The sequence below is a fragment of the Phyllobates terribilis genome, unplaced genomic scaffold (genome assembly GCF_046119375.1).
Source record: "Phyllobates terribilis strain yellow unplaced genomic scaffold, ASM4611937v1 Scaffold_11__3_contigs__length_659146591, whole genome shotgun sequence".
In the NCBI taxonomy this organism is placed as follows: Eukaryota; Metazoa; Chordata; class Amphibia; order Anura; family Dendrobatidae; genus Phyllobates; species Phyllobates terribilis.
In genome coordinates this window covers 163,992,745-164,017,392 of record NW_027362771.1, presented here as the reverse complement: position 1 = coordinate 164,017,392, position 24,648 = coordinate 163,992,745, and the positions used below count along the sequence as shown (strand labels likewise).

General features: G+C 41.8%; 1 protein-coding gene across 3 annotated transcripts in view; it reads right to left on the bottom strand.

The window, feature by feature from the left end:
* Positions 1-24,648, bottom strand: part of RAB3IP (RAB3A interacting protein) — a 74,744-nt gene that overhangs the window by 10,593 nt on the left and 39,503 nt on the right. For all 3 annotated transcript variants that reach the window (XM_073651776.1, XM_073651775.1, XM_073651774.1), the window contains 5 exons: positions 21,115-21,315; positions 19,557-19,685; positions 10,311-10,423; positions 5,470-5,569; positions 5,291-5,360 (listed from right to left, as the gene is read on the bottom strand). In XM_073651776.1, coding sequence (XP_073507877.1) covers positions 5,291-5,360; positions 5,470-5,569; positions 10,311-10,423; positions 19,557-19,685; positions 21,115-21,315 — 613 coding nt within the window. The remainder of the gene's footprint in view (positions 1-5,290; positions 5,361-5,469; positions 5,570-10,310; positions 10,424-19,556; positions 19,686-21,114; positions 21,316-24,648) is intronic.

Genomic DNA, 24,648 nt, shown 5'->3' with positions numbered 1-24,648 from the left:
ACCAAATCTAATCCGGCTCAAAATCCAAATTACTATATGAAATACGATCCCAAGCCGGGAAAAATAACGACAATCTCCCTCCTACCTGGGCCGATTGTGATTCCCCTGGCTTCTGCTCATTTTTGGAAGAAGAACCAAAGAGTAGGCCTCTACCTTTGCGACATCTTTCTTCGAATTTCTCTTGTTCTCTGAAAAATCTTCTTCGGACAAAATTTCTTTTTCCGAAACGATTTCTTAAAAGAGGGTAGAGATACAGAAGGAAATCCCTTCTTAGGATCTCCGGCTTTTTCCAACAGTTCGTCCATTGTCTGGCCGAAAAGATATTCCCCCTCGCAAGGAATTGTACAAAGTCTAGACTTCGTTTGTACATCTCCAGGCCAGCATTTAATCCATATGGCTCGCCGAGCAGCATTTGATAGAGCTGATGATTTTGCTGCCAATCTAACAGAGTCCGCAGACGCATCAGCAAGAAAGGCCACTGCACCCTGGACCAAGGGAAGGGAAGAAATAATTTCCTTCCTGGAGACACCCTCCTTTAGTTGATTGTCTAGCTGTTCCAGCCAAACCATCAGGGTTCTAGATGTGCAGGTGGCTGCCACTGCTGGTTTCAGAGCTCCTGCAGCTGTCTCCCATGCACCTTTCAGGAAGGTATTGGCTCGTCTGTCCAGGGGGTCTCTTAATGCTCCCATGTCGTCAAAGGGGAGAGAAGACTTTTTTGATGCCTTAGCAATGGCAACATCTAACCTTGGTGCTTTTGACCAAGAGGTACATGCGGCATCATCAAATGGATACCTCCTTTTGAAAGAGGGAGGAATGCTGCCCCTCCTGTCTGGCTTTTGCCACTCTCTATCAATGAGATCTTTGACTTTTGTATTTATGGCGAAACACCTTTTTCTGACCTAATCCCCCAAGCATTACATCCTCTACAGATTTTTCTGGTCTCGTGTCTACAATGCCCATGGTAGTTCGGACAGCTTTCACCAAGGCATCAACCTCCTGCAGAGGAAAACACTATCTGACTCGCTATCAGAGGAAGAGAGGGAAGAAGAAGAAATGTCTGAGAAATCAGAGTCCGAGCCTGGCTGAGGATTCCGAGGAACATGCCTGGACTCAGAATTCCCCTGCAAGGCCTTGCTTGTTTCTTCTTTAATTAAAGTCTTTAGGCCTAAGGAAAACTCCGGGGTTTCTTCCATCATCACCTCGTCAATACAAGGTTGGCACAATTTCTTAACATATGCATCAGGGAGCGGATTGCTGCATAGGGCACATTCCTTATGTTTAGTCTTAAATGAACATTTCATGCTCTGAAAGAAAGTTATAGATAGAGAAGGAGGAAGAAGAATTAGTAGAACTTTCACGAAGATTCCACTTACCCCTTGCAATATGTGGTATCGTAGAAGCAGAAGAATCCATCTTAACCGGCGGAGAATCACGCCTAACAACTGGACCTTCTTTCCTGCTTTTTGCGGTGAACTTTCTAGTTGAACGATTGGACCCGGACCGGGAACGTCGTTGCACCACCAGTTGTGAGGGCTCCCCAGAGGGCTGCTCCTGCAGCAGTTGATCTTGCTGAGGTGATATAGCTGCTCCTGTGTATCTCCCATGTTTACCAAGGCAAAAAACAATGGGCTGGGAAGCACCTCTGTATGTTGCCAGGAACCTTTTATACTGGCCATACCTGGTGCCTGTGGTTTTTTTGGGGGCTCTGGAAGGAATTCACCCCCCCCCCTTCGGTGGGCTAATCACTGCTGTTAGCAGTACTGGCGGAACACCCCTGGACTTTTCTCCTGCTTCGGCATCACCATGCTCGCATGTGGCTTCCTGGTTGCGCGCGAGCTCCGCCCACTTCCGGTGGAGTCTCTGTCGCACCGGAAACACGTCACAGGGCCGCGCCTGTCACGTTCCCCGTCGGCGCAGCCCAGATCTCTTGCGTAGTGTAGCGGGGGGGGGGGGGGGCACACGGAGGTGCCCCAATGGGCCCTGCCGTGGCGTCTCCAGAGGTCCAGGACCGACTAGGGTAGGAAACCTCACCGCTCCAAACACCCTGTCAATTCCATCTGGGGCAAGAGACCATCTTCATCCTGCAGGTAAGCCTGAGAGGTTTCCCATCCATCAAGGACAGGAAACCTAAACTGAGGCGGGAGAGAGGTGCCGCCCTTTTTAACCTGTAGGTTTCCTGTCCTTGATGGGCGGATCCTCTCTCTCGTGGTTACATAGTTACATAGTTAGTAAAGCCGAATAAAGACTTGCGTCCATCAAGTTCGACCTGTTAGTTCTGTAATTGCTAAAGTTGATCCAGAGGAGGGCAAAAACCCCAAATGATTTAGCCAATCTTCACCTGAGGAAAAATTCCCTCCCGACTCTGAAACCAGCAGTCAGAATAAATCCCTGTATCAACCTACTATTTTATTCTATTTTTAAGTATATGCAGAAATCTGCCTGGTATCTAGAAAAGCATCCAGTCCCCGCTTGAACTGGTTTAGTGAATCCGACATTACCGTCTCCTCACTCAGTGAATTCCATATTCTCACTGCTCTTACCGTAAAGAACCCCTTCCTATGCTGGTGCTGAAACCTTTTCTCTTCCAGTCTTAGTGAGTGCCCTCTTGTTACCGTAATATCCCTCCTTTTGAACAAATCCCGGGCAAGGTCTCTATACTGTCCCCTAACATATTTGTACACATTTATTATGTCCCCCCTCAACCTTCTCTTTTCCAGGCTGAATAGTCCTAGTTTTACCAACCTCTCTGGGTATTGCAGTCCCTCCATTCCCCTTATTAATTTTGTTGCCCTCCTTTGTACCTTTTCAAGCTCATTTATATCCTTTCTATATATTGGGGCCCATAACTGAGCACAGTATTCCAAGTGTGGTCTGACCAATGCTTTGTACAGTGGAAGAACAATGTTCTCATCCTTTGCAGCTATACCTCTTCGGATACATCCCATTACCCTGTTTGCCCTTACAGCAGCGGCCTGACTTTGGGCACTCCAATTTAGTTTGCTATCAATCAAGATGCCCAAGTCCTTCTCCATCTCTGAATTCCCCAATGGTTTCCCATTCAGTGAGTACTGGTGACTTCCATTTTTCCTTCCCATATGTATGACCTTACATTTCTCCTCGTTAAACCTCATTTGCCATTTAATGCTCCACCTACCCAGCTTATCCAGCTTATCTGTCATGGGAGTACGAATAACAAGCAGCTAAGTAAAGAAAAACGAGTGGCCATCATTACTTTAAGAAATGAAGGTCAGTCAGTCCAAAAAAATTGGGAAAAATTTGAAAGTGTCCCCAAGTACAGTTGCAAAAACCATCAAGCGCTACAAAGAAACTGGCTCACATGAGGACCGCCCCAGGAAAGGAAGACCAAGAGTCACCTCTGCTTCTGAGGATAAGTTTATCCGAGTCACCAGCCTCAGAAATCGCAGGTTAACAGCAGCTCAGATTAGAGACCAGGTCAATGCCACACAGAGTTCTAGCAGCAGACACATCTGTACAACAACTGTTAAGAGGAGACTTTGTGCAGCAGACCTTCATGGTAAAATAGCTGCTAGGAAACCACTGCCAAGGACAGGCAACAAGCAGAAGAGACTTGTTTGGGCTAAAGAACACAAGGAATGGACATTAGACCAGTGGAAATCTGTGCTTTGGTCTGATGAGTCCAAATTTAAGATCTTTGGTTCCAACCACCGTGTCTTTGTGCGACGCAGAAAAGGTGAACGGATGGACTCTACATGCCTGGTTCCCAATGTGAAGCATGGAGGAGGTGATGTGATTGTGTGGGGGTGCTTTGCAGGTGACACTGTTGGGGATTTATTCAAAATTGAAGGCATACTGAACCAGAATGGCTACCACAGCATCTTGCAGTGGCATGCTATTCCATCCAGTTTGCGTTTAGTTGGACCATCATTTATTTTTCAACAGGACAATGACCCCAAACACACCTCCAGGCTGTTTAAGGGCTATTTGACCAAGAAGAAGAGTGATGGGGTGCTACGCCAGATGACCTGGCCTCCACAGTCACCAGACCTGAACCCAATCGAGATGGTTAGGGGTGAGCTGGACCGCAGAGTGAAGGCAAAAGAGCCAACAAGTGCTTCAAGATTGTTGGAAGACCAATTCCGGTGACTACCTCTTGAAGCTCATCAAGAGAATGCCAAGAGTGTGCAAAGCAGTCATCAAAGCAAAAGGTGGCTACTTTGAAGAACCTAGAATATAAGACATATTTTCAGTTGTTTCACACTTTTTGTTAACTATGAATTAACACATGTGGAATTATATAGTTTTGATGCCTTCAGTGTGAGTATACAATTTTCATAGTTATGAAAATACAGAAAAATCTTTAAAGGAGGTGTGTCCAAACTTTTGGTCTGTGTATATGTATATATTGCGGAGATGATCTTTTAAATGTGCCACCGCTGTCCTATTACTGTGTCCAACCATGCATAAGTGCTCGAGTTCATAGTGGATGCATACCACAGCTCCTGGCCAGGAAGGAAGTGTAAATCACTTATATGAGTATATGGATGACAACATAGCAGGGGCTCACAGCTGCTACTTTCTCAGGTAACATTTTTGCGCCTGTTTTAATCACAGGAGTAAGTGTTTTTGCCACATCTCCAGCCCTTTAAGCTAATCACAAATCAAAGTCAGTGACAAGAGCCAAACGGCTGCCGGAGCTCCTACATCACTGACTTGATTTATGATGAGCTCACAGGACTGACAGCAAAGCAGAAACACTCACTCCTGTGATAAAACAGACAGGACAAATCGGTCACCTCAGAAAGCAGCAGCCGTGAGCCCCTGCTGTGTTGTCAGTATACTCTCATCATAAGTGACTTCTGCTTATTCTACTGGCCAGAAGCTATGGCATGTGTGACCATGAACTGGAGCAGCTATGCAAGGTTAGACACAGCAGATAATCTTATCAAAGTGCCCTTGCTATATAAGGTTATCTCAGCAAATAAAAAAAAAAAAAAGTTTAATACATATCCCTTTGACGAACAACCCCTTTAAACTTGCCAATTGATCCTGCGTCCAACACTTAAAGAGCTCACTGAAGTGTGATATAACTCATTCTTTCATAACCACCTGCCAGTGGTTGTACAGTCATGCAGATAGATGGAGGAAATATATGTATACATACACCTATCCGTCGGTATAACTACTGGCAAATGGAAAGCATAGTGAATTACATGTGTATTTATTGCCATCTTCATTATTAGAAGTCACAATTACTAATATATGACCTGTTTCACATTGTTTTGTACCATAAATAACCTCCACTACTCACCATCCTGCTGTTTTACAAGACCTTGATGGATGTACCGAATATATGTGAAGAAATTACATACAGAGGTAATCTGTAAAATAAATTAAAAAAGCATTAGTATTGAATTTTTTATTTTATTTTTTTAAACATAAGAAAAAACAAAACAAAAAAAAAAACAACACTTTCTGACTTCTACTCACCCTATACCTACAGCATGGAGAAATGTAGTAATAATTGCTGGAGTCTCCAAGTTTGATTCTGTGCTTACAAGATTTTGTTTGACCACTCAGAGCGCATTTTCTGAAAAACAATGTAATAAATTAGTAATGATAAAGAAATATTCCAGGCAATAATAAATATACATATTCAAGGTAACCAGTCAGGACATGCATGCTGTTAGATCCACAAGCATGAAACAGGGACAGGCTCCCTCGTGTGCGTGGGCTCGGAAGCAGAGCCCCCTTCATACACAACAGGTGCTGACTTATACAACTGACACCTACATTTAGCAGCTAGCTAGTCCATGGCCAGCTTTACAGACTATGTTTACTCTGAAACACTGCAACGTTTCAGAGTAAAAGATACCTGGCTGCAAACGTGCAGCTAGGCTCAACTTTATTCTGCCCATGGTTTGGACAACGAATAATGACAGGTATTGACACCAGTCATCATCCCCACATGGGTTACATGGCAGCCGAAAGCTCCTATTGTCTCCATCTTTCTACTCCTATGAAGCCTGTAGAGTGGCTTCTTACTAAATTGGCATTGCAGATTGTACCGCAAGAGTTTAAACACCCACAGGTTCAAGTCTTCAGTGGGACTAAATGAAAGTCCAATCAAAATCTAAAATCAATTAACCCAACCAGTAAACACTATAAAGAAAAAAAACAGATTGGATCGGCACAATCATAGTGACTTGGAGATTCATGGTACGAGGTCATTTTTACAGTGTAATGAACACGAATAAAAAAATTTTTTTTAAAAAAATTATAAAATCCCCCCAAAAATTAAACTTTGTAATTGCATTTTTTTAGTCAAAATTTTCAGTACATTATATTGTTAAATGAATGTTGCCAGGAAAAAGAAATCTACATATGGTTTTCGGAGGACAGGAGGGAAAACATGAAAAAAGGACTTCTGTCATCCCATTCCTATTGTAAATAAAATTACTTATGGATAAATAAGACAGTACAAAGTTTAATAAGACAAAAACAAAGGGCATTCAAAATCTTGACGGCCGAGAATACAGAAATAGCATTTCAGAAGTATAAAGACCTAAATAAGAAATATAAAAAAGAAAATCAAGCTAGCAAAGTCATCTACAGACCAACAAATTGCCAGCGACATTAAAATAAAGCCCAAATTTTTTTTTTATACATACATCAACGCGCAAAAGAAAAAAAAAATCAGATGGTATCTGCCCCTTAAAAGATAAGATAATTATAGAGGACAAATAAAAGGCTGAGATATTAAAAAGGTACTTTTCATCCATGTTCACCAACAAGAAGTCTGTTCTAGGGATCTTTCAACAGGGCAAAAATCAAAGTTCACCACCCAATGTAACTAGTTTAAACACAAAAAGAAGTACGCCGGAGTCTGAGCAAATTAAATATTGACAAATCCCCCGGCCCAGATGGTATTCATCCAGGGATACTAAGGGAATTAAGCTCAGTAACTGACAAACCGCTGAATCTCATTTTCTTAGACTCTGGTAACGGGGGTAGTGCCACAGGATTGGAGGATGGTTGATGTGGTACCGATATTTAAGAAAGGTAAGAAGGTGGATCCAGGTAACTACCGTCCAGTAAGTCTGACAGTAGTGTGCAAAGTTTTTGAGGGCATCATAAGAGATGACCTGCAGAGTTATATCTCACAGAATAATATAATAAATGATAATCAGCATGGATTCATGAAAAATAGGTCGTGTCTAAGCAACATGTTGGGTTTCTATGAGGAGGTAAGTGCAAATCTGGATGTTGGTAATGCAGCTGATGTGATTTATCTTGACTTTTTGCAAAGGCATTTGATACTGTACCACATAACAGCCTTCTACTGAAGCTACAGAAGCAAGGTCTTGGGGAAACTATGTAGATGGGTAAGGAATTGGCTAAATGATAGGAAACAAAGTCGTCATAAATGGTACGTTCTCTAAATGCGATATAGTCAGCAGTGGGGTGCCGCAGGGATCTGTGCTAAGACCGATTCTCTTTAACCTCTTTATTAATGACCTTGGGGATGGTATTGAGAGTAAAGTGTCAGTCTTTGCTGACGACACCAAACTATGCAGGATATTAAAATCTGATCTTGACATTACGATATTGCAGAACAATCTGGATAAGATGACTGAATGGGCAAATATTTGGCAGATGAGGTTCAAAGTAGATAAATGTAGAGTAATGCACCTAGGATGGAGTAATCCCATTGCTGCATATACATTAGATGGGAGTATACTCGCGTCTACAGAACAGGAGAAGGACTTGGGTATTCTGGTTGCAAGTAAGCTGAGCAGCAGTACTCAATGTCAAGCAGCAGCCGCAATAGCAAACAAGATTTTAGGATGTATAAAAAGAGAAATAAAATCCCATGATCCCAATGTATTATTGCCCCTTTATAAAATCACTGGTGAGGCCACATCTGGAATATGGGATCTAGTTTTGGTCTCCACATTTTAAAAAGGATATTCAGAAGTTAGAGTTCGTTCAAAGGTGGGCAACTGGATTATTAAAAGATGGAAGGCCTGTCATATGATGAGAGGTTGGAAAAGTTGAGCTTGTTTAGCTTAGAAAAATGACGCCTCAGAGGGGATCTCATTTACATGTATAAATATATGTGTGGTCAGTTAAAAGGAATAGCACATGACTGATTCCTCCCAAAGACCATACTAAGGACCAGGGGGCACTCATTATGAGTGGAAGAAAGGCGATTCCTGCACCTAAACAGGAAAGGGTTCTTTACAGTCAGAGCAGTCAGGTTGTGGAACGCCGCACCAAAGAGTTAGTAATGGTATACACCAACAGCTTTCAAAAAAAGGGCTCGATGATTTCCTCGATACACAACACTGTGGGTTACACAGTTAAATTAGACAAGATGTTACAATTATAGTAGTACATTTAGTACAGCAACAGTAATTACATAACTAGTATAGTTGTTTTATCCATGGCGCTAGGACTGATTGCCTTTTCTGGGGGGTTGAGAAGGAATTTTTCCCCTGTGACACAAACTGGCTGAAGGTGTCTTGAGGTTTTTGCCTTCTTCTGGATCAACAGATTTAGGGATTTTAGTAATAACATTATTAGAATCACAAGAGTAATACAAATATATAAAACCAGTTTGCTTTGCTCAGACACTCATATTAAAGTCACATGCTGTCCATTTTCTCGTGATCCTCCTTGAGAAGGTTCTACTCCTTCATTGGAGTCCAGTTGTGTTTAATTAAACTGATAGGACTTGATTTGGAAAGGCACACACCTGTCTATATAAGACCTCACAGCTCACAGTGCATGTCAGACCAAATGAGAATCATGAGCTCAAAAGGAACAGCCCAAGGAGCTCAGAGACAGAATTGTGGCAAGGCACAGATCTGGCCAAGGTTATAAAAGAATTTCTGCATTACTCAGGGTTCATAAAAGCACAGGGGCCTCCATAATCCTTAAATGGAAGAAGTCTGGGACCACTAGAAGTCTTCCTAGACCTGGCCGTCCAGCAAAACTGAGCAATCGTGGGAGAAGAGCTTTTCTGAGAGAGGAAAAGAACAACCCCAAGATCACCGTGGCGGAGTTCCAGAGATGCAGTAGGGAGATGGGAGAAAGTTCCACAAAGTCAACCACCACTTCAGCCCTCCACCAGTCAGGCCTTTATGGCAGAGTGGCCCGACAGAACCCTCTCCTCAGTGCAATACATATGAAAGCCTGCATAGAGTTTGCGCAAAAACACATGAAGGACTCCCAGACTATGAGAAATAAAATTCTCTGGTCTGATGAGACGAAGATAGAACTTTTGGTGATAATTCTAAGCGGTATATGTGGAGAAAACCACGCACCTTCCCAATACAATCCCAACAGTGAAACATGGTGGTGGCAGCATCCTGCTATGGGGGTGTTTTTCAGCAGCAGGGATAGGACGTCAGGTTGCAATTGAAGGAAACATGAAGGCAGCCAGGTACAGAGATATCCTGGATGAAAACCTCTTCCAGAGTGTTCTGGACCTCAGACTTGGCCGAAGGTTCACCTTCCAACAAGACAATGACCCAAAGCACACAGCTAAAATAACAAAGGAGTGGCTTCAGAACAACTCTGTAACCATTCTTGACTGGCCCAGCCAGAGCCCTGACCTAAACCCAATTGAGCATCTCTGTAAAGACCTGAAAATAGCTGTCCACCAACGTTCACCATCAAAACTGATGGAACTGGAGAGGATCTGCAAGGGAGAATGGCAGAGGATCCCCAAATTCAGGTGTGAAAAACTTGTTGCATCATTCCCAAGAAGACTCATGGCTGTACTAGCTCAAAAGGGTGCTTCTACTCAATACTGAGCAAAGGGTCTGAATACTTCTGACCATGTGATTTTTATTTTTTTTTTTTTTTTTTTTTTAAAGAAAAACTAAAATAAGTTTAGAAATATTTGCAAATTTATTAGTCAAGATGGGGTGCAGAGTGTACTTTAATGAGAAAAAAATGAACTGTAGAATTTACCAAATGGCTGCAATGAAACAAAGTGAAAAATTTAAAGGGGTCTGAACACTTTCCGTACCCACTGTACCTTTTTAATTGTAATAGTGCAGCAATAATAAAAATGGTAATACATTTTTGAGGCCTAGTCCCAGTAAGTTAGTGTAGGGAGTACAACTGGGGGAGAAAGGTTGAACTTGATGGACCTAGGTCTTTATTCAACCTGTTACTTCTCCCAACAAAACATTTTTTTGATAAAATCACATGATTTGGAAACATTCACATCTAAAACATATATATTATTAATTTGCTAATTAAACTGTAGCTGTCACACAAGCAGTGCTAATCCAATAATATATATTTTCATTACTTACTTTGGTCCCCCACATTCAACAGCTGAGGCTTTCACAAATCGGACAGGCTGGAGGCCAGCAGGCTCAATACTCAAAGTATTATTTTCAACGGCTTCAAGTACAGCTGCTGCCAGCTATAAGATGAAAGTAGCATTAAGTCTTAAAAATCATTTATAATCAATAGCATTCCGTTAGACAGAAAAACCTTCGATCATGATGGAAGAAATCCCTATCAAAAAACAACAACGCTTTCTATTCAGCCTATTTTTAAAGTGGGCTTAGAAGTGGGAATAATTCATCTAACTCAACTAATAAGTGGGAAGCCACATACAGGGCTGGCCTTAGGCTGAATGGTGCCCTGTGCAAAAATGCTCTACATGCCCCCACCTTATTATCTATCAAACATTTATGTACAAACAAGTTTGTATATGAGAGGAACCCTACACAGTGTATGGAGCTGCGACCTGTTTCACTTCTGGCTGCAGAGAGGTCTGCATACAGCTGAACAATGGGGTGACAGGAGTCAGACCCCAAACCATCTGATATGAATGACTTATCCCAAGTATAAGGATACACCATCAATATCCAAGTTCTGGACACCCCCCCCCTATGATTATGTACAACATAAAGTGGGGAAAATAAGTATTTGATACACTGCCAATTTTGCAAGTTTTTCCCACCTACAAAAGAATGGAGGTCTATAATTTTCATTGTAGGTACACTTCAACTGTGAGACAAAATTATTTGATCACCTACCAACCAGCAAGAATTCTGGCTCCCACAAACATGTTAGTTTTACTTTAAAGATGCCCTCCTACTCTACACTCATTACACTTGTTTGAACTCGTTACCAGTATAAAAGACACCTGTCCACACATTCAACCAATCACCCTCCAACCTCTCCACCATGGCTAAAACCAAAGAGCTGTAAGGACACCAGGGACAAAATCGTAGGCCTTCACAAGGCTGGGATGGGCTACAGAACAATAGGCAAGCAGCTTGGTGAGAAGGCAACAACAGTTGGTGCAATTATTAGAAAATGGAAGAAACACAAGATGACTGTCAATCTTACTTGGTCTGGGGCTCCATGGAAAGTCTTGCCTCATGGGGAAACGATGATTCTGAGAAAGGTCTGGAATCAGCCCAGAACTATATGGGGGACTTGGTCAATGACCTGAAGAAAGCTGGGACCACAGCCTCAAACATTGCCATTAGTAACACTAGGCCGTCATGGATCAAAATCCTGCAGGGCATGCTAGGTCCCCCTGCTCATGCCAGCACATGTCCAGGCCCTTTCGAAGTTCTCCAATGACCATCTGGATGATCTAGAGGAGGCTTGGGAGAAGGTCATGTGGTCACATGAAACAAAAATACAACTTTTTGGTATCAAATTCACTCGCCCTGTTTGGAGGAAGAAGGATGAATACAACCCCAAGAACACACTCCAAACTGTGAAGCATGGTGGGGGAAACATCATACTTTGGGGTGCTTTTCTGCAAAGGGGACAGGACAACTGCACCATATTGAAGGGAGGATGGATGGGGTCATGTATCGCGAGATTTTGGCCAACAACCTCCTTCCCTCAGTAAGAGCATTAAAGATTGATCGTGGCTGGGTCTTCTAGCATGACAATAACAGACACAGCCAGGTCAACTAAAGAGTGGCTCTGTAAGAAGCATTTCAAGTTCCTGGAGTGGCATAGCCAGTCTCCAGACCTGAACCAAATAGAAAATCTTTGGAGGGAGCTGAAACTCAATGTTGCCCAGTGATAGCCCCGAAACATCTGGAGAAGATCTGTATACAGGAGTGGGCCAAAATCCCTGCTGCATTGTGTGCAAACTTGGTCAAGAACTACAGGAAAAGTCTGACCTCTAATTGCAAACAAAGGTTTCTGTTCCAAATATTAAGTTCTGTTTTTCTATTGTATCAAATAATTAATTTGCATTTTTTTGCATGAAAGAAGTAAAAATCATTAAAAAAAAAATATCCAGAAAAATCACATTATAAGATTCGGTCTCACAGTTGAAGTGTACCTGCAATAAAAATTACAGACCTCTCCATTCTTTGTAGGTGGGAAACTTAATAGATATACAGTGGGGAAAATAAGTATTTTATACACTGCTGATATTGTATCTATGGATGACAGTGCACAAAATAGGTCTTTTCACATGAATAGCAGCTTGGTGTCAACCAAATTTCAAGTGTGATACTGTTTGTGCACAAAGGCTTATATGCAACATCTTTGCAGAGTTTTTTGGGGGCAGGCAAAAATGCCAAATTTTTTAGTCTAAAATGCTTCAAGATGCCTTCCTTCTTTGTGGAGTTATTGACTTATGGTTCACCCGGAAATAAGCTGACATCCAACATGTCTGCTGGTAGCTTAGCCATAGAAAACAGGAGTGCGTGATTGAGCGAGAGCTTCTGTGCATGGGGGTGTTGGCCGAGATGGAGGTCAGCCGAAGCATCGTTCGGGCGACTAACATCTAAGGTGTATGGGGACCTATACTGTACAGCCCAAGTGATCTGTTTTTTGCGTTTTCATTTTTTCATCCCCATCTTCTGAGAGTCAATGTTTTTATTTTTCTGTCCACATAGCCGTATGGGGGGTGTGACGATACAGAGTAAAACCTTAATTATGCCAGACATACTTTGTGATGGCAAGAGCAGCACACCTTTATTTTTATGTTGACTCTTTAAATCGGTGTTCTTCTTTAGTTGATTAACACAGACTACTATTTGTATAACCCTGAATGCTATCTGCTCTTTGATTCTGAAACAATGATTTGTATTTACAAGAGCCCCTGTGATACCAACTATATAAATAGATTAGCCAGAACACTGAATGCTTGCGAGATATGTTAAATACCACTGACTGGCAAACACCCTACAATCTTGGGGGGGGGGGGGTGAGCTGTGGATACTCGAGCCCTACACCTTTACCCTCTTACCTGTGCCTGATTACCTCACACAGATGTAAATATTAAACAGGGATGTCTGTAGTGCTAGAAACAGATTCAGTCTTGGGACAGAGAATCAGAAGGATTTGGAAGGTGAATGGGTGACATCCTTCAGGAAAGTAGATTGATTGCATGGCATCTAAAGAGACACAGATTTGCATTCTACATGATTCTAGCCTAAGGGTACGGCCCTGACTGGAAAGATTCGAATCTGCTCCATTGACCATCATGGATACTTTTGGGGAGTCCAGGAGAGGACGACAAAGTCACCTGGCCCCATGGATATGGAGCTTTGGCATGGATAGGAAGGACCACCAGTCGCCTAGAACCTATGGAGACATTTGGAGTTGCCAGAAGGACCCACCGGTCGCCTGGCCCCATGGAAACTCTCGGAGAGGCCAGATTTGGACCCTCGGGTCTCTTGGCCTTGTACCTCGATGGACTGCTAGCTTCCCAAGCTTGCCACTACCTTCTCTCTGTGGGAGCCCGCCAGAAGCAGGCGGCCACTGGTTGAGGTAGTTGGCCCTGGAAGTCTCCAAAGTCGCAGCTGTTCTATCCCAGGCGGGCAGAGAAGGAAGGGCGAGACTAATGTTGTACCATCTTGGGTATTCGCTGGGACTGATCTGTGTGTTTATTGAACCACAAAGCGGACGGTAAAGTATTGCCAAGCTGTTTTACCCTCACCCTGTGTTGTCTGAGTAGCGTTACGCCCACAGTGGGGTTAGTTTTTTGCAGGTCGAGTTGTTACTTTAAAATTACTTAATTCATTTCATCACAATAAAGGTACTGGAAAAATATAAGACTATATAATAAATATGTATGTATGTATGTATGTATGTATGTATGTATGTATGTATGTATGTATGTATGTATGTATGTATGTATGTATGTATGTATGTATGTATGCATGCATGCATGAGTTTTTTGAGTCACCATTTCCCAAGACCCATAAAGTTTTTATTTTACAGTCAATGGATCTGTGTGAAGGCTTAATTTTGTTGAGGGGCAAGACCACATTTATTTTCGTACCATTTTGATCATTCAGCGCTGGAGTGATGCTACACAATTTGCCTGCCCCTAATCTTATATTTACCAGCCGCCATCTTCTGCTCTTTCCAGTGCAGCTCCTGTTCACTAGCTTGTGACCGTGACTTCTCACTGACCGGATGTCAGAGGTATCGTATTTTTCGGACCAGAAGACTTTTTTTCCCCCAAATTTGGGAGGAAAATGGGGGGTGCGTCTTATGGTCCGAACGCAACTTACCGGTGGTGGTGGAGTGGGATCGCAGGGCGGAGGTAGAAGAAGAGGTGATCTGGCTGGGCGCCGGGCACCAGGCCTGGCCGGGTACTGGGGCCGGTGTATTGCTGTGAGCGGAGTTTGCAGAGCAGAGTGAGCAGCTTCCGGTGGCCACGGCCATGTTCCTGAAGCTGCGCTCTACAGGAAAATGGCTGCCGGAGCTGGCGCATGCGCTCTGCCAAGTCGGCGGCCATTTTCCTGTAGAGCACAGCTTCAGAAAGATGGCCGCGGCCACCGGAAGCCGCTCACTCTGCTCTGCAAACTCCGCACACAGCAATACACCGGCCCCTGCACCTGGCCAGGCATGGCCCCGGTACCCAGCCAGATACCGGCCTGCCTCACCTCTTCTTCCGCTGCTGCCCTGCCATCCTGCTCCACCACCACAGCAATACACCGGCACCAGGCCCCCCAAATACAAGGCCACCAGGACCAGGCCACCAGACCACCAGCACCCCAGGTACCAGACCACCAGCACCCCAGGTACCAGCATGCCTCCACTTCCGCCGGCTTCCTGAAGGACCCTGCCTCCTGTGACCACAGCTCCACCCCCCACCCCGCTCCTAGGTATGATACCTATTCAGACTATAAGACGGACCCCCATCTTATAAAAAATATTTTTTTCCCATTTTCCACCCTAAAATTTGGGGTGCGTCTTATAGTCCAAAAAATACGTTAACTGTCAACTGCAAACAATGCAAGTCTATGAGCGCCTAGTTCTGTCACTCAGACTTGCATTGAGTTGTGACCTCCAGCTGACCCAGCAAACACAAGCGATCCTACAGATCAAACTGCTAGAGACCGACAGGACTGGCACTGGGAACAGATGAAAACAGTAGCTGGTAAGTATAATACTAGGGGCAGGGAACTTGGATAAGTAGCACAACAACAACAGCGCTGCACTAAGAAAAAATAACAAAAAATTGCTAGAGTGGTGCTTTAAGTTTATATATTGATAGATCGGACTTTTATGGACGCGGTGTTAGGACGTGTATTTTTCTTTTTAATACCTATAATTTTAATGGTGGAAATTTAAATTTTTATCATGTTTCTTTAAAACTTTTTTTCTCCTACCTTCTACTGTATTTATTAGTCCCCTTAGGGGACTTGAACCTGCATTTGTCTCAGTGCTTGCACTATATACTGCAATACAGAGCAAAAGTGTTCTTTGAAGCCCAGACAGAGCAGAGTTTCAACAGAGCTCTGATGACAGCTGGGAGTCTGTTGAAGACCCCATGCCTGCCATAGCAACCCATGAGCACCCTGCGAGCATGTTGCAGGGCAGCCGATGGGTGCACATTTTTAAAGGGGTTGTCCTGTCTTTCTTGAAAAGTCTGCAGTCAACATGTGACTGCAGACTTCTGAAACCTCACAGAACACATCACATGCTGTGAGGATTCTCCAGTGTTGAAGGTAAAAGTGGCCAGTTATGTGACCATAAATGTGATTTCCATACTTCTGGCCATATTCAGACTAGTCGTGCGTGACCTCGCTCAATACACGTCTAGATGGAATGTGGCCAGAAGCATGGAAATCACATACTTGTGGTCACATGACCACATGTATTCAATCATTAATGTATATCTCAAGACTGCCCCCTTCTTATAGGAGTGTAATGTAGTTAGTTCTCTAGATGCCATTCGTGAGGTATAAGTCCATAACTCCTTCAGTTTCCCAAATTTTGAAATTGGACCCAGTTGTTTTTTTCTTTTAATGCACTCCTTTCTCTAAAAAGTTAGAGGTGGTTGTTAGAGCTTTTAACTCAATGATGTATCACATGTCAGCTGTGTGGTGTTTACTAGATTCTCAGCTCTGCTGTATTGCCAAATCTAAAAACTGTGTCAGAACTGCTACACCCAGTAATCTAAGTGATACATCGTTCGATTCAGGGTCTTTTCCTATAGGCTGAAAACATGGCAAAAATCCGCTGACAGATTCCTTTAAAGAACCACTTTATCTGACTAACAAATTATCAAACACTGAACTTTTTTTCATTGCAATGTATTGCTAATAATTTCCTTGCCATGTAGAGTATGTGTCCAAGGCTTGCCGTAGCCAAGTGTGACCGCACAGCGCCCCAGCCTGATGAAAGTTACTCTGTCTTAATAATGACCGCAGTAGCCCCCGCTGCCATGATCCATGACTGATTAACACTTTTAGAATACATTTCCTACCACTGAAGGGATTTTTGTGAAGCAGAGCATATGTTATCTGACACTGATGTGGCCCATCAGATATTCTAAGAATTAAGGAGGAAAAATAATCCTGTACTAGATAAAGTATACAATAGTAATCAGAGTATCTCATATGCTATATGTAATTTTTACATGTAGCACATTAAAACATGTATAATGTGATGAGCGAGATTAATACCTCTCTCTGTAGCACACAGACTAGCAGCAGCATGGAAGACATAATATAGCAACACCGAGCAAAAGTGCATGTGAATGCAGAACTGAAGTGAAATCCATTTGCTGAAAGCTGCAGCATAATCTGCCTGGTCTCTTAATGTACTGAGCACGCCTCCTCTCCAAAGAGTAGAATAGGAGGTGTAACCTGACAACTCACTGTGCTGGCAGGCAGTTTGTCTTCAGCCAGATTTGAGCTCCTCCCCCATCCCACTGAGTGGTGAGGTCAGGAGGCAGAGGGAAGAGAAAGAAGTGGCTCATAAGTGGGGAAAGGAAGCCAATTCACCTGATAATCATACATTCCTTTACATTGAAATTGCAACACCAAGAAGGAAAAGTCACAGAATTATGGAAATCACAGGAATGAGACATGTTAACGATATGTAAATGCAAAAAAAATGGAAACAAAAAAAAAGTGTATTAAACATTGAGTTATTCAATATAGAGTATTAGCGACACGCAGAAATACACATACTTACATACCTTCACATACTATAAATTAGGTTATTATTGGTTGTCTGGGAAATATTCTGCCACACTGAATGCACTTGAGCACTCAAATTCTTAATATCTGCTGCTGTAATTGCTGACCAATGATGTGCTCAACGAAGACAATAGATGGCTGCAGACCACTGTAGCATGTTTAGGCTGTATGGGCTACATACAATAGTATGAGCAACATGTAGTCTGGTGCTGTCATTTTGAAAAATGGTTTCCGGTATACTTTGGAGAAATGCCCATAAACACTGGTTACACCAAATCAATGCAAGCTGTACCTGGAATGAAGACTAGAGGGGTGTGGCTTCTTAGTCTAAATATGCAACTATATTCTGCAGCGTCTCCAGACTTAACTATCGAGAGCATCTGGGACATCTTTGGTCAGCAACTGCAAGGAGAGCTGTCAGCAACGAATCTTGATGATTTATTTGCGTGCCCAAGTACTTTCAGCGTGGCAGAAGATTACTGCAATATCAATTAATAACTTCACTGACATGCATACTCTTACACTCATTGGCATTTTGCGCCCACACTCAATACTGAATAAATAAAAGATGATAAAAAAAAAGTAAAAACACTTTAAAATTTGCATATCATTACCACATGTCAATCCTGTGATTTTAAAAACGCAAAAAACTTTTCTTCTTGTGTGTTACAAGTTCAGTGTTGATGAGTACATATTACAGAGTATCCTATTCGCTTATAATATTTATGGCAAGCTTTTTTGAAGTGACCATGGCCAGTTAAAAATGTTCCTTGCCGGTCTTAAAATAAGCATTTTACTACACATAAGAAAAGTTTCAAAAAAAGAATCATAGCAGCTATTGCGACAGATTTCCCAAGTATGTACACCAGCTCTATAAAAGGTTTCATAAAATTGTGAATGCATTCAGTTCATACTGAAAAATCTGGCGATTATAAACCTGCTGTTAAGAGGACCTTTAACTTTCTCAAATAAATGGTTAAAATATTTGACAGAATCAGGGGAGCTCAGAAATGGTTACCCCATTTTCGGTTTTGAGCTTTGTCGCTCCATTGCAGAGATATTCACATTTGTTGCTTTTGGAGCACATGGTGTGAAATTTCTGCTTGCAGTTCAACTGGGCGTTTTTTTTCAGAGTCTTTTGGAGCACTTTCACTGCTTCCTCCCAGACATTGCCAATCATAGCTCGGCAGGATCTAAAACTGCTAGACCCGCTGCTGAGCTGTGATTGGCAGAGTCTGTGGGGAAGGGGTTAAAGTGTATGCCCACAAAGAATATTCTAAAAATATTCCCAGCTAGTCTGCAAGCAGGAAATTTCACAGTGCGCTCCAAAAGCAAGCAATGGGAAAAGCTCTACAATAGAGCGACAACACAAAACAGAAAAAAAGAGAGTGACAGAATCAGGAGAACCAAGGGATTTTACAAGGTATTTAACTCAGTTTTTGTGAGCGAGTGACAGGTACTCTAAAGATGGGTAACCCTCATGTTTAGGGAGGTGTATCAGGTAGTCTCATAACCTCTTAGCATGAGTTTTGCATATGAGGCTTCCAGAGCTGTACAATTGCCACAGATAAATTACATATTTTATATAATTAAAGGGGTTTTCCTCGCAAACAGGAGTACACTTTAATAGATTTTGGATGTACTTAAAAAAAAAAAAAAAAATGTTCCTGTGCTGAGATAATCTTATAAATGTGCCTCTATGTACTGTGTAATGTCTGTCTTTCTTTCTGCGAGGTAAAACATTTGCTGCTTGTTTTTAAACATGTTCTACCTCACTGAAAGATCAGCTGCAATCCTATGCGGTAACGCTGTACGTGCAGACCGTGTTCCTGCTCGGTCAGACACAGCCATTACTTCGTACATAGCAGGGGCACATTTATAAGATTATCTCAGCACAGGAAAAAAAAAATTAGTCTAACACATCCAATTTTGGGACTTATTTCAAGATCTATTACTTTGTAGGAAAATCCCTTTAAACAAACACTTTAAAAATCAGAATATATTGTTCTACATTGAAAACAATTTTCTTTTGGAAAACCAAAGCGGAACTAAAAGTAAAGAAGATTTGATCATCATCTGCAGCATAAAGAAAATTGAGATTTGAAATCCAGTTGTAGGAGTTACCTCATTCTTTGGAAATGATAAACAGGGACAGATGTCCTCCTGATAGATCCTTTTAAGAAAAGGACAAGTTCTGTCCATCAGTGGCTCTTCCTTCCATAATTTGAATTCATTGTAAAGTGATGAGTCAGCCTGTAAAAATTAACAGCATTATAAAATACTTCATTTATCTTGAGCATTAGATCCTATTCAGACTTTAAACTTTTTCACGTATGTGTTCTGTGTTTTTCATAGATCGAACAGGCACCCACAATAGTCTATCGGGCTGTTTACATGCCTTTTTTTGCAGATAGTCTGCAGGGAAAAAATAATAATTAGTGGATAAAATATCCATTTTTGAATCAGCATTACCCATACAATTTTATAGCTTGGTAAATATGAACAACAGCATGTATTGCCATCCGCTTTTAACATCGTAGTGGATAGTAGAAGCATTATAATTCAGCAAATTTTTTTGTATGAAAAAAATTAGGAAACTAAGAAAAAAAAAACAAAAAAAAAAACACTGAGCAAGCACTGATTAAACCACACAGTTTTTTGCATACCAGAAAAATCACTGACGTCTGCATGTGGGCTTCGTGTGGTATTCTATGCATGGACATCATCAATACGATAACTGCTTATTCACGCTATAAAGAATTCTGTTCTAACACATCTGAAAGCACTGCCTCATGCAGCAAGCCAAATGTTATCCTTGTAGCAATTCGATTCATTTTTATTGAAGGGAACCTGACAGCCGATATATGCTGCCCGATCCACCGACCGCATACATCGGATACTGGCTGCTTTATTTAAGGCAGGTATGTTTAATTCTGAAACATTTTGGCATTTCAGAGAGAAACACACTTTAAAAGCCATCTGGGATCAAGCCGCAAGGGAGACTAGTCAGACAGGCAAGTACTCAATGGCTTCTCCCCGCCAGATGCCAGTGACTGACAAATCTCTCCAATACAAGCATGAAGGGTGAGACCTGTCATTCAAGGAGGGCAGAGAGAAGCCACCAGGGACCTGCCTGTCCACCTAGTCTTGTGTGCGTTTTGGTCCCCGGAAGCTTTGAAATTATGTGTTTTTCTCTGAAACGCTCAAAAGTCAAAACATACCTGGGTGACATCATACAAAAATTATAGATGTAACTCCATTATTGCTTTTCTGTTTGTTTTTTTTACTATGCAGTTTCTCTTTATCCTACAGGGTGATAAGGCAGCTAAATGCATCAGAAGTCCCTTAAACCTCTGCTGAAAAAACCTGGGCCGTGCGGTCGTTAAGGGGTAAAGAACATTAAAAACAGTTGGTCTGATCATATGACTATTTGGCACCAGTTTGTAACAAATCCAAAAGCAGCTTTTCTTGGCCAAAATTAGTGCAAATGATTTCCTTGTACATTGCAAAAATACACATCAATGAGTAATCCTGCAAATGTAAAATTAGCTATTGTATCTATAATAGATTCCGTTGCCCATTTTGGAATATCAGGGCATAACAAATACTAACAGTCCCTTCTGTTAATAACACGAAAAGAATGCATAATAAAAGTATTCAGAAAAACATATAAAGACATTACCTCTTTACATTTTTTCACAATTGGCTGCATTACAGTAAGGTCCAGAGTACCAGCTCCCATAGCACTGCTTGTGCTTTTGTTCCTCGCATGTCCCTTCTTAAACGGAGTCTTCCCACCTGGCTGTAGCTCTTTTGACGGAGAGGTTGGGGATGTGGAGAGAAAAACCTTTAGGGCTGCAACTTCTGCTTGCAATACATCAATCTATTAAAAAAATAATATTCATCAAAAGATATAAAAAGACATCCTGAAATATAAAAGATAATCCTGCAGCCTGAACTTAATACACCCTTGGAATAAGGTATAACCCCAATTCCAAAAATGTTGGGACACTATGTAAAAAGTAAAGAAAACAAGAATGCAATCATTTTGAAAATCTTATAGCCATATTGTATTCACAGCAGGAAATTGTAAAAGGTGTAACATCTTCTGTTCAGTGTTCTATTTCCTTAGAAAAATTAACTCCATTAGAAATTGATGGCAGCAACACATCTCCTAAAAGTTGGGACACGGCCATGTCTACCATTGTGTAGCATCCCCTCTTTTCACAACAGTCTGTAAACGTCTGAAGTGAGGAGACCAATTACTGGAGTTTTGGGAGAGGATTGTTGTCCCATTCTTGACGGATGTAGGATTCTCGCTGCTTCACAGTCCTGAGTCTCTTTTCATTTCATAATGCGTCAAATGTCTTCTATTGGTGAAAGATCTGGACTGCAGGCGGCCAGTTAATCATCCGACCTCTTCTTCTATGAAGCCATGCTGTTGTGATGGATGCAGTATGTGGTTTAGCATGGTCTTGCTGAGATAGACATTGTCTGGATGACAGCATATGTTGTCCTAAAACCTCTATATAATACTCAGCACTTATCGTATCTTTCAACATGTGTAAGCTGCCCATGCCAAAGGCATTAATGCAACCGCATACCCTCAGAGATGCACCCTACTGAACTATGTTCTGATAAACTGGATGGTCCTTCAAGTCTGTAGGACATGGAGATCCTATAGACTCACAGGCTCATGGTTTCCATAAAGAATTTTGATTCATATGACTGCAGAATAGGTTTCCATTTTGTCTGTCAATTTTAAAATGAGATTTGGTCCAGAAAGGATGACAGGGTTTCCGGGTTATATCCATATTTGGCTTCTTTGTTGCATGGTAAAGCTTTATCTTGCAGTTGTGGACTGCACAGCAAACGGTGTTCAGAGAATGATTTCTGGAAGTATTCCTGTCACGCTGTCTCTGTATACTGGAGGTAGGGGGCCTAAGCTGACCCTAAGCTGGGGCCCTGACTAATCCCTCAACCTGGAGGTACTGTTAAAGGTACAGAGGTCCAGGCCGCCAGCGTAACTCCTACCTCCTGAGGATCCCTGCACCTAAGTAATCTAGTCCTGAGAAGGACCCCGATCACAACAAAAGAGGACAAGTAATAATATGCCCACACACAGTACTTAGACGAACGAGACAGTACAAGGGAAAAACCAAAACCACCTTGCATACAAAAACTACACAACTACAACAGAGGGAACACCAACGGGAAAGGAGATAAATGATAAAGCGAGGAAGGGAAAAAACACTCCAAATACACTTATCTCAGAAACTCCAAATACCACGATCCGCTCTGTAAGTCTGTATGAAATGCTTTCACCGACACTTCCCAAACAGACCAGCAGGCATTTGAAGGAGACTCACTACAGCAGCAATGATTGCAGCTGGGCGAGGCTGGACCTCGTCTAGCACAGAGAGAGAGAATTAACTCCCTCACTGCCGAAAACACAAAGCACCAAAAAGTCAGCTGCGAGAAGTCAGGCTGTGTAATCGTGACGATCTTCGTGGCGACACACCCGTGACAATTCCTGAGCCCATGCAGTGATTTGCAAGACTGAATCATGTCTGCTTTTAATGCACTGCGGCCTAAGGGCCTGTAGATAATGAGGATCTAATAATGGCCATCACATTTGTCCACATGAATTTCCTTAGAATCTCTGAATCTTATGATATCTACTGCAGATGGTGGGACTACCGCGCTAACATGCTCTTCATATACAAAAGTCGTGTAACTTATAAATTGACCCTCCAGCTGCTTATTAGAAACACTTTTAGTCTTCTGTTAAGCCGGTCCCAAACTTTTTTCTTTTTTGAGATGATGCTGCCATCCATTTTTAAATGGAGTTAATGTTACACAATTTGCTATTTCATTTGAAAAAATTATGGCCACGTGCACACATTGAGTATTTGGTGAGTTTTTTACCTCAGTATACGCAAGCCAAAATCAAGAGTGGTACAGGTCAGAGGAAAAATATAATAGAAAATGTGCACAATTTTCACCCACTCCTGGTTTTTGCTTACAAATAATGAGGTAAAAAAAACTCATCAAATACTGATCGTGTGAACATGGCCTCAGCTCCTGATCTGTGTTCCAAGTTCTGTTGTGTATAAAATAGGACTATAAAAAGATGTCCAAATCATCGCATTCTTGTTTTCTTTACATTTTACACAGTGCTCTAGAAGTTTTTGGAATTTGCGTTACAGATAAACGGAATATGAATTTCGGATAGCCAAACACAGTAAACCCCATATGCGACAACCATGAAAGCTGTGCTCACAGAGGGAAACAAAAAAGGTACCATTACCATATTTTTTTTATTAAGATATACAGGTTACTTGCATACACTTGTGAATGATCTTGTTGAAGATGATCTTTTATATAAAGATAAATCTGTTATAAAAAATACACTAAATTATGTGCAAAACTCATAAGTGTATCTGACTCCAGAAGAAATATCAAAATGTAAAACTCCTAAAATAAATCCAAAGTATTTTGAAACAAAGCACAGAATTGCAATCAAAATTACATCCCTACTGAAAATTAAGTTATCAAACTTTTGAAACTTTGTGGTTTGCAATAAACAAAGTAACAAGAACAATATAAATACCTTCAGTAATTAATAAACTACCTTTGGCTGTTTTTCTGACCTGCTGCAAACATGATGTATAGTTAGACACCAGATTCTGGGATGGTTCCAGCGAAATCTTAGCCAAATTGTCATGGGCAAGAGCCTCCAGTTCACTAATATTTTGGGGCTTGCATGCTGCGACAGCTTTCTTCAAAGCCCAAAGATTTTCTATGGGTTTCAAGTCAGGATACTGTGATGGTCACTCCAGAATCTTACAGGACTACTTCTGATACCAAGCCTTGGTAGGCTTTGAGGTATACTTGGGGTCTATGTCCTGTTGAAAGGTCCAATGATACCCAAGCATCCCACAGAAGGCATCCTGTTTTCTCCTAGGATTTTTTAATTCTTGCCTGAATTCATCTTGCCCCGCCACACGCTGCATGTTTCCAGTGATGGTGAAAGAAGAGCAGCCCGAGAGCATCATCGAGCAAATGTCATGTCAATGTAGGCAGTGTGTTTCAGTGTAGCTTTCATTCTTCTTCCTTTAAAACGTAGCTCTGATTCAGTGGCCAGAAAACCTTGTTTTGTTTAATGTCACCATAGAACAGAATGCCAAAACTTTTATGGCTTATTTATATGGTT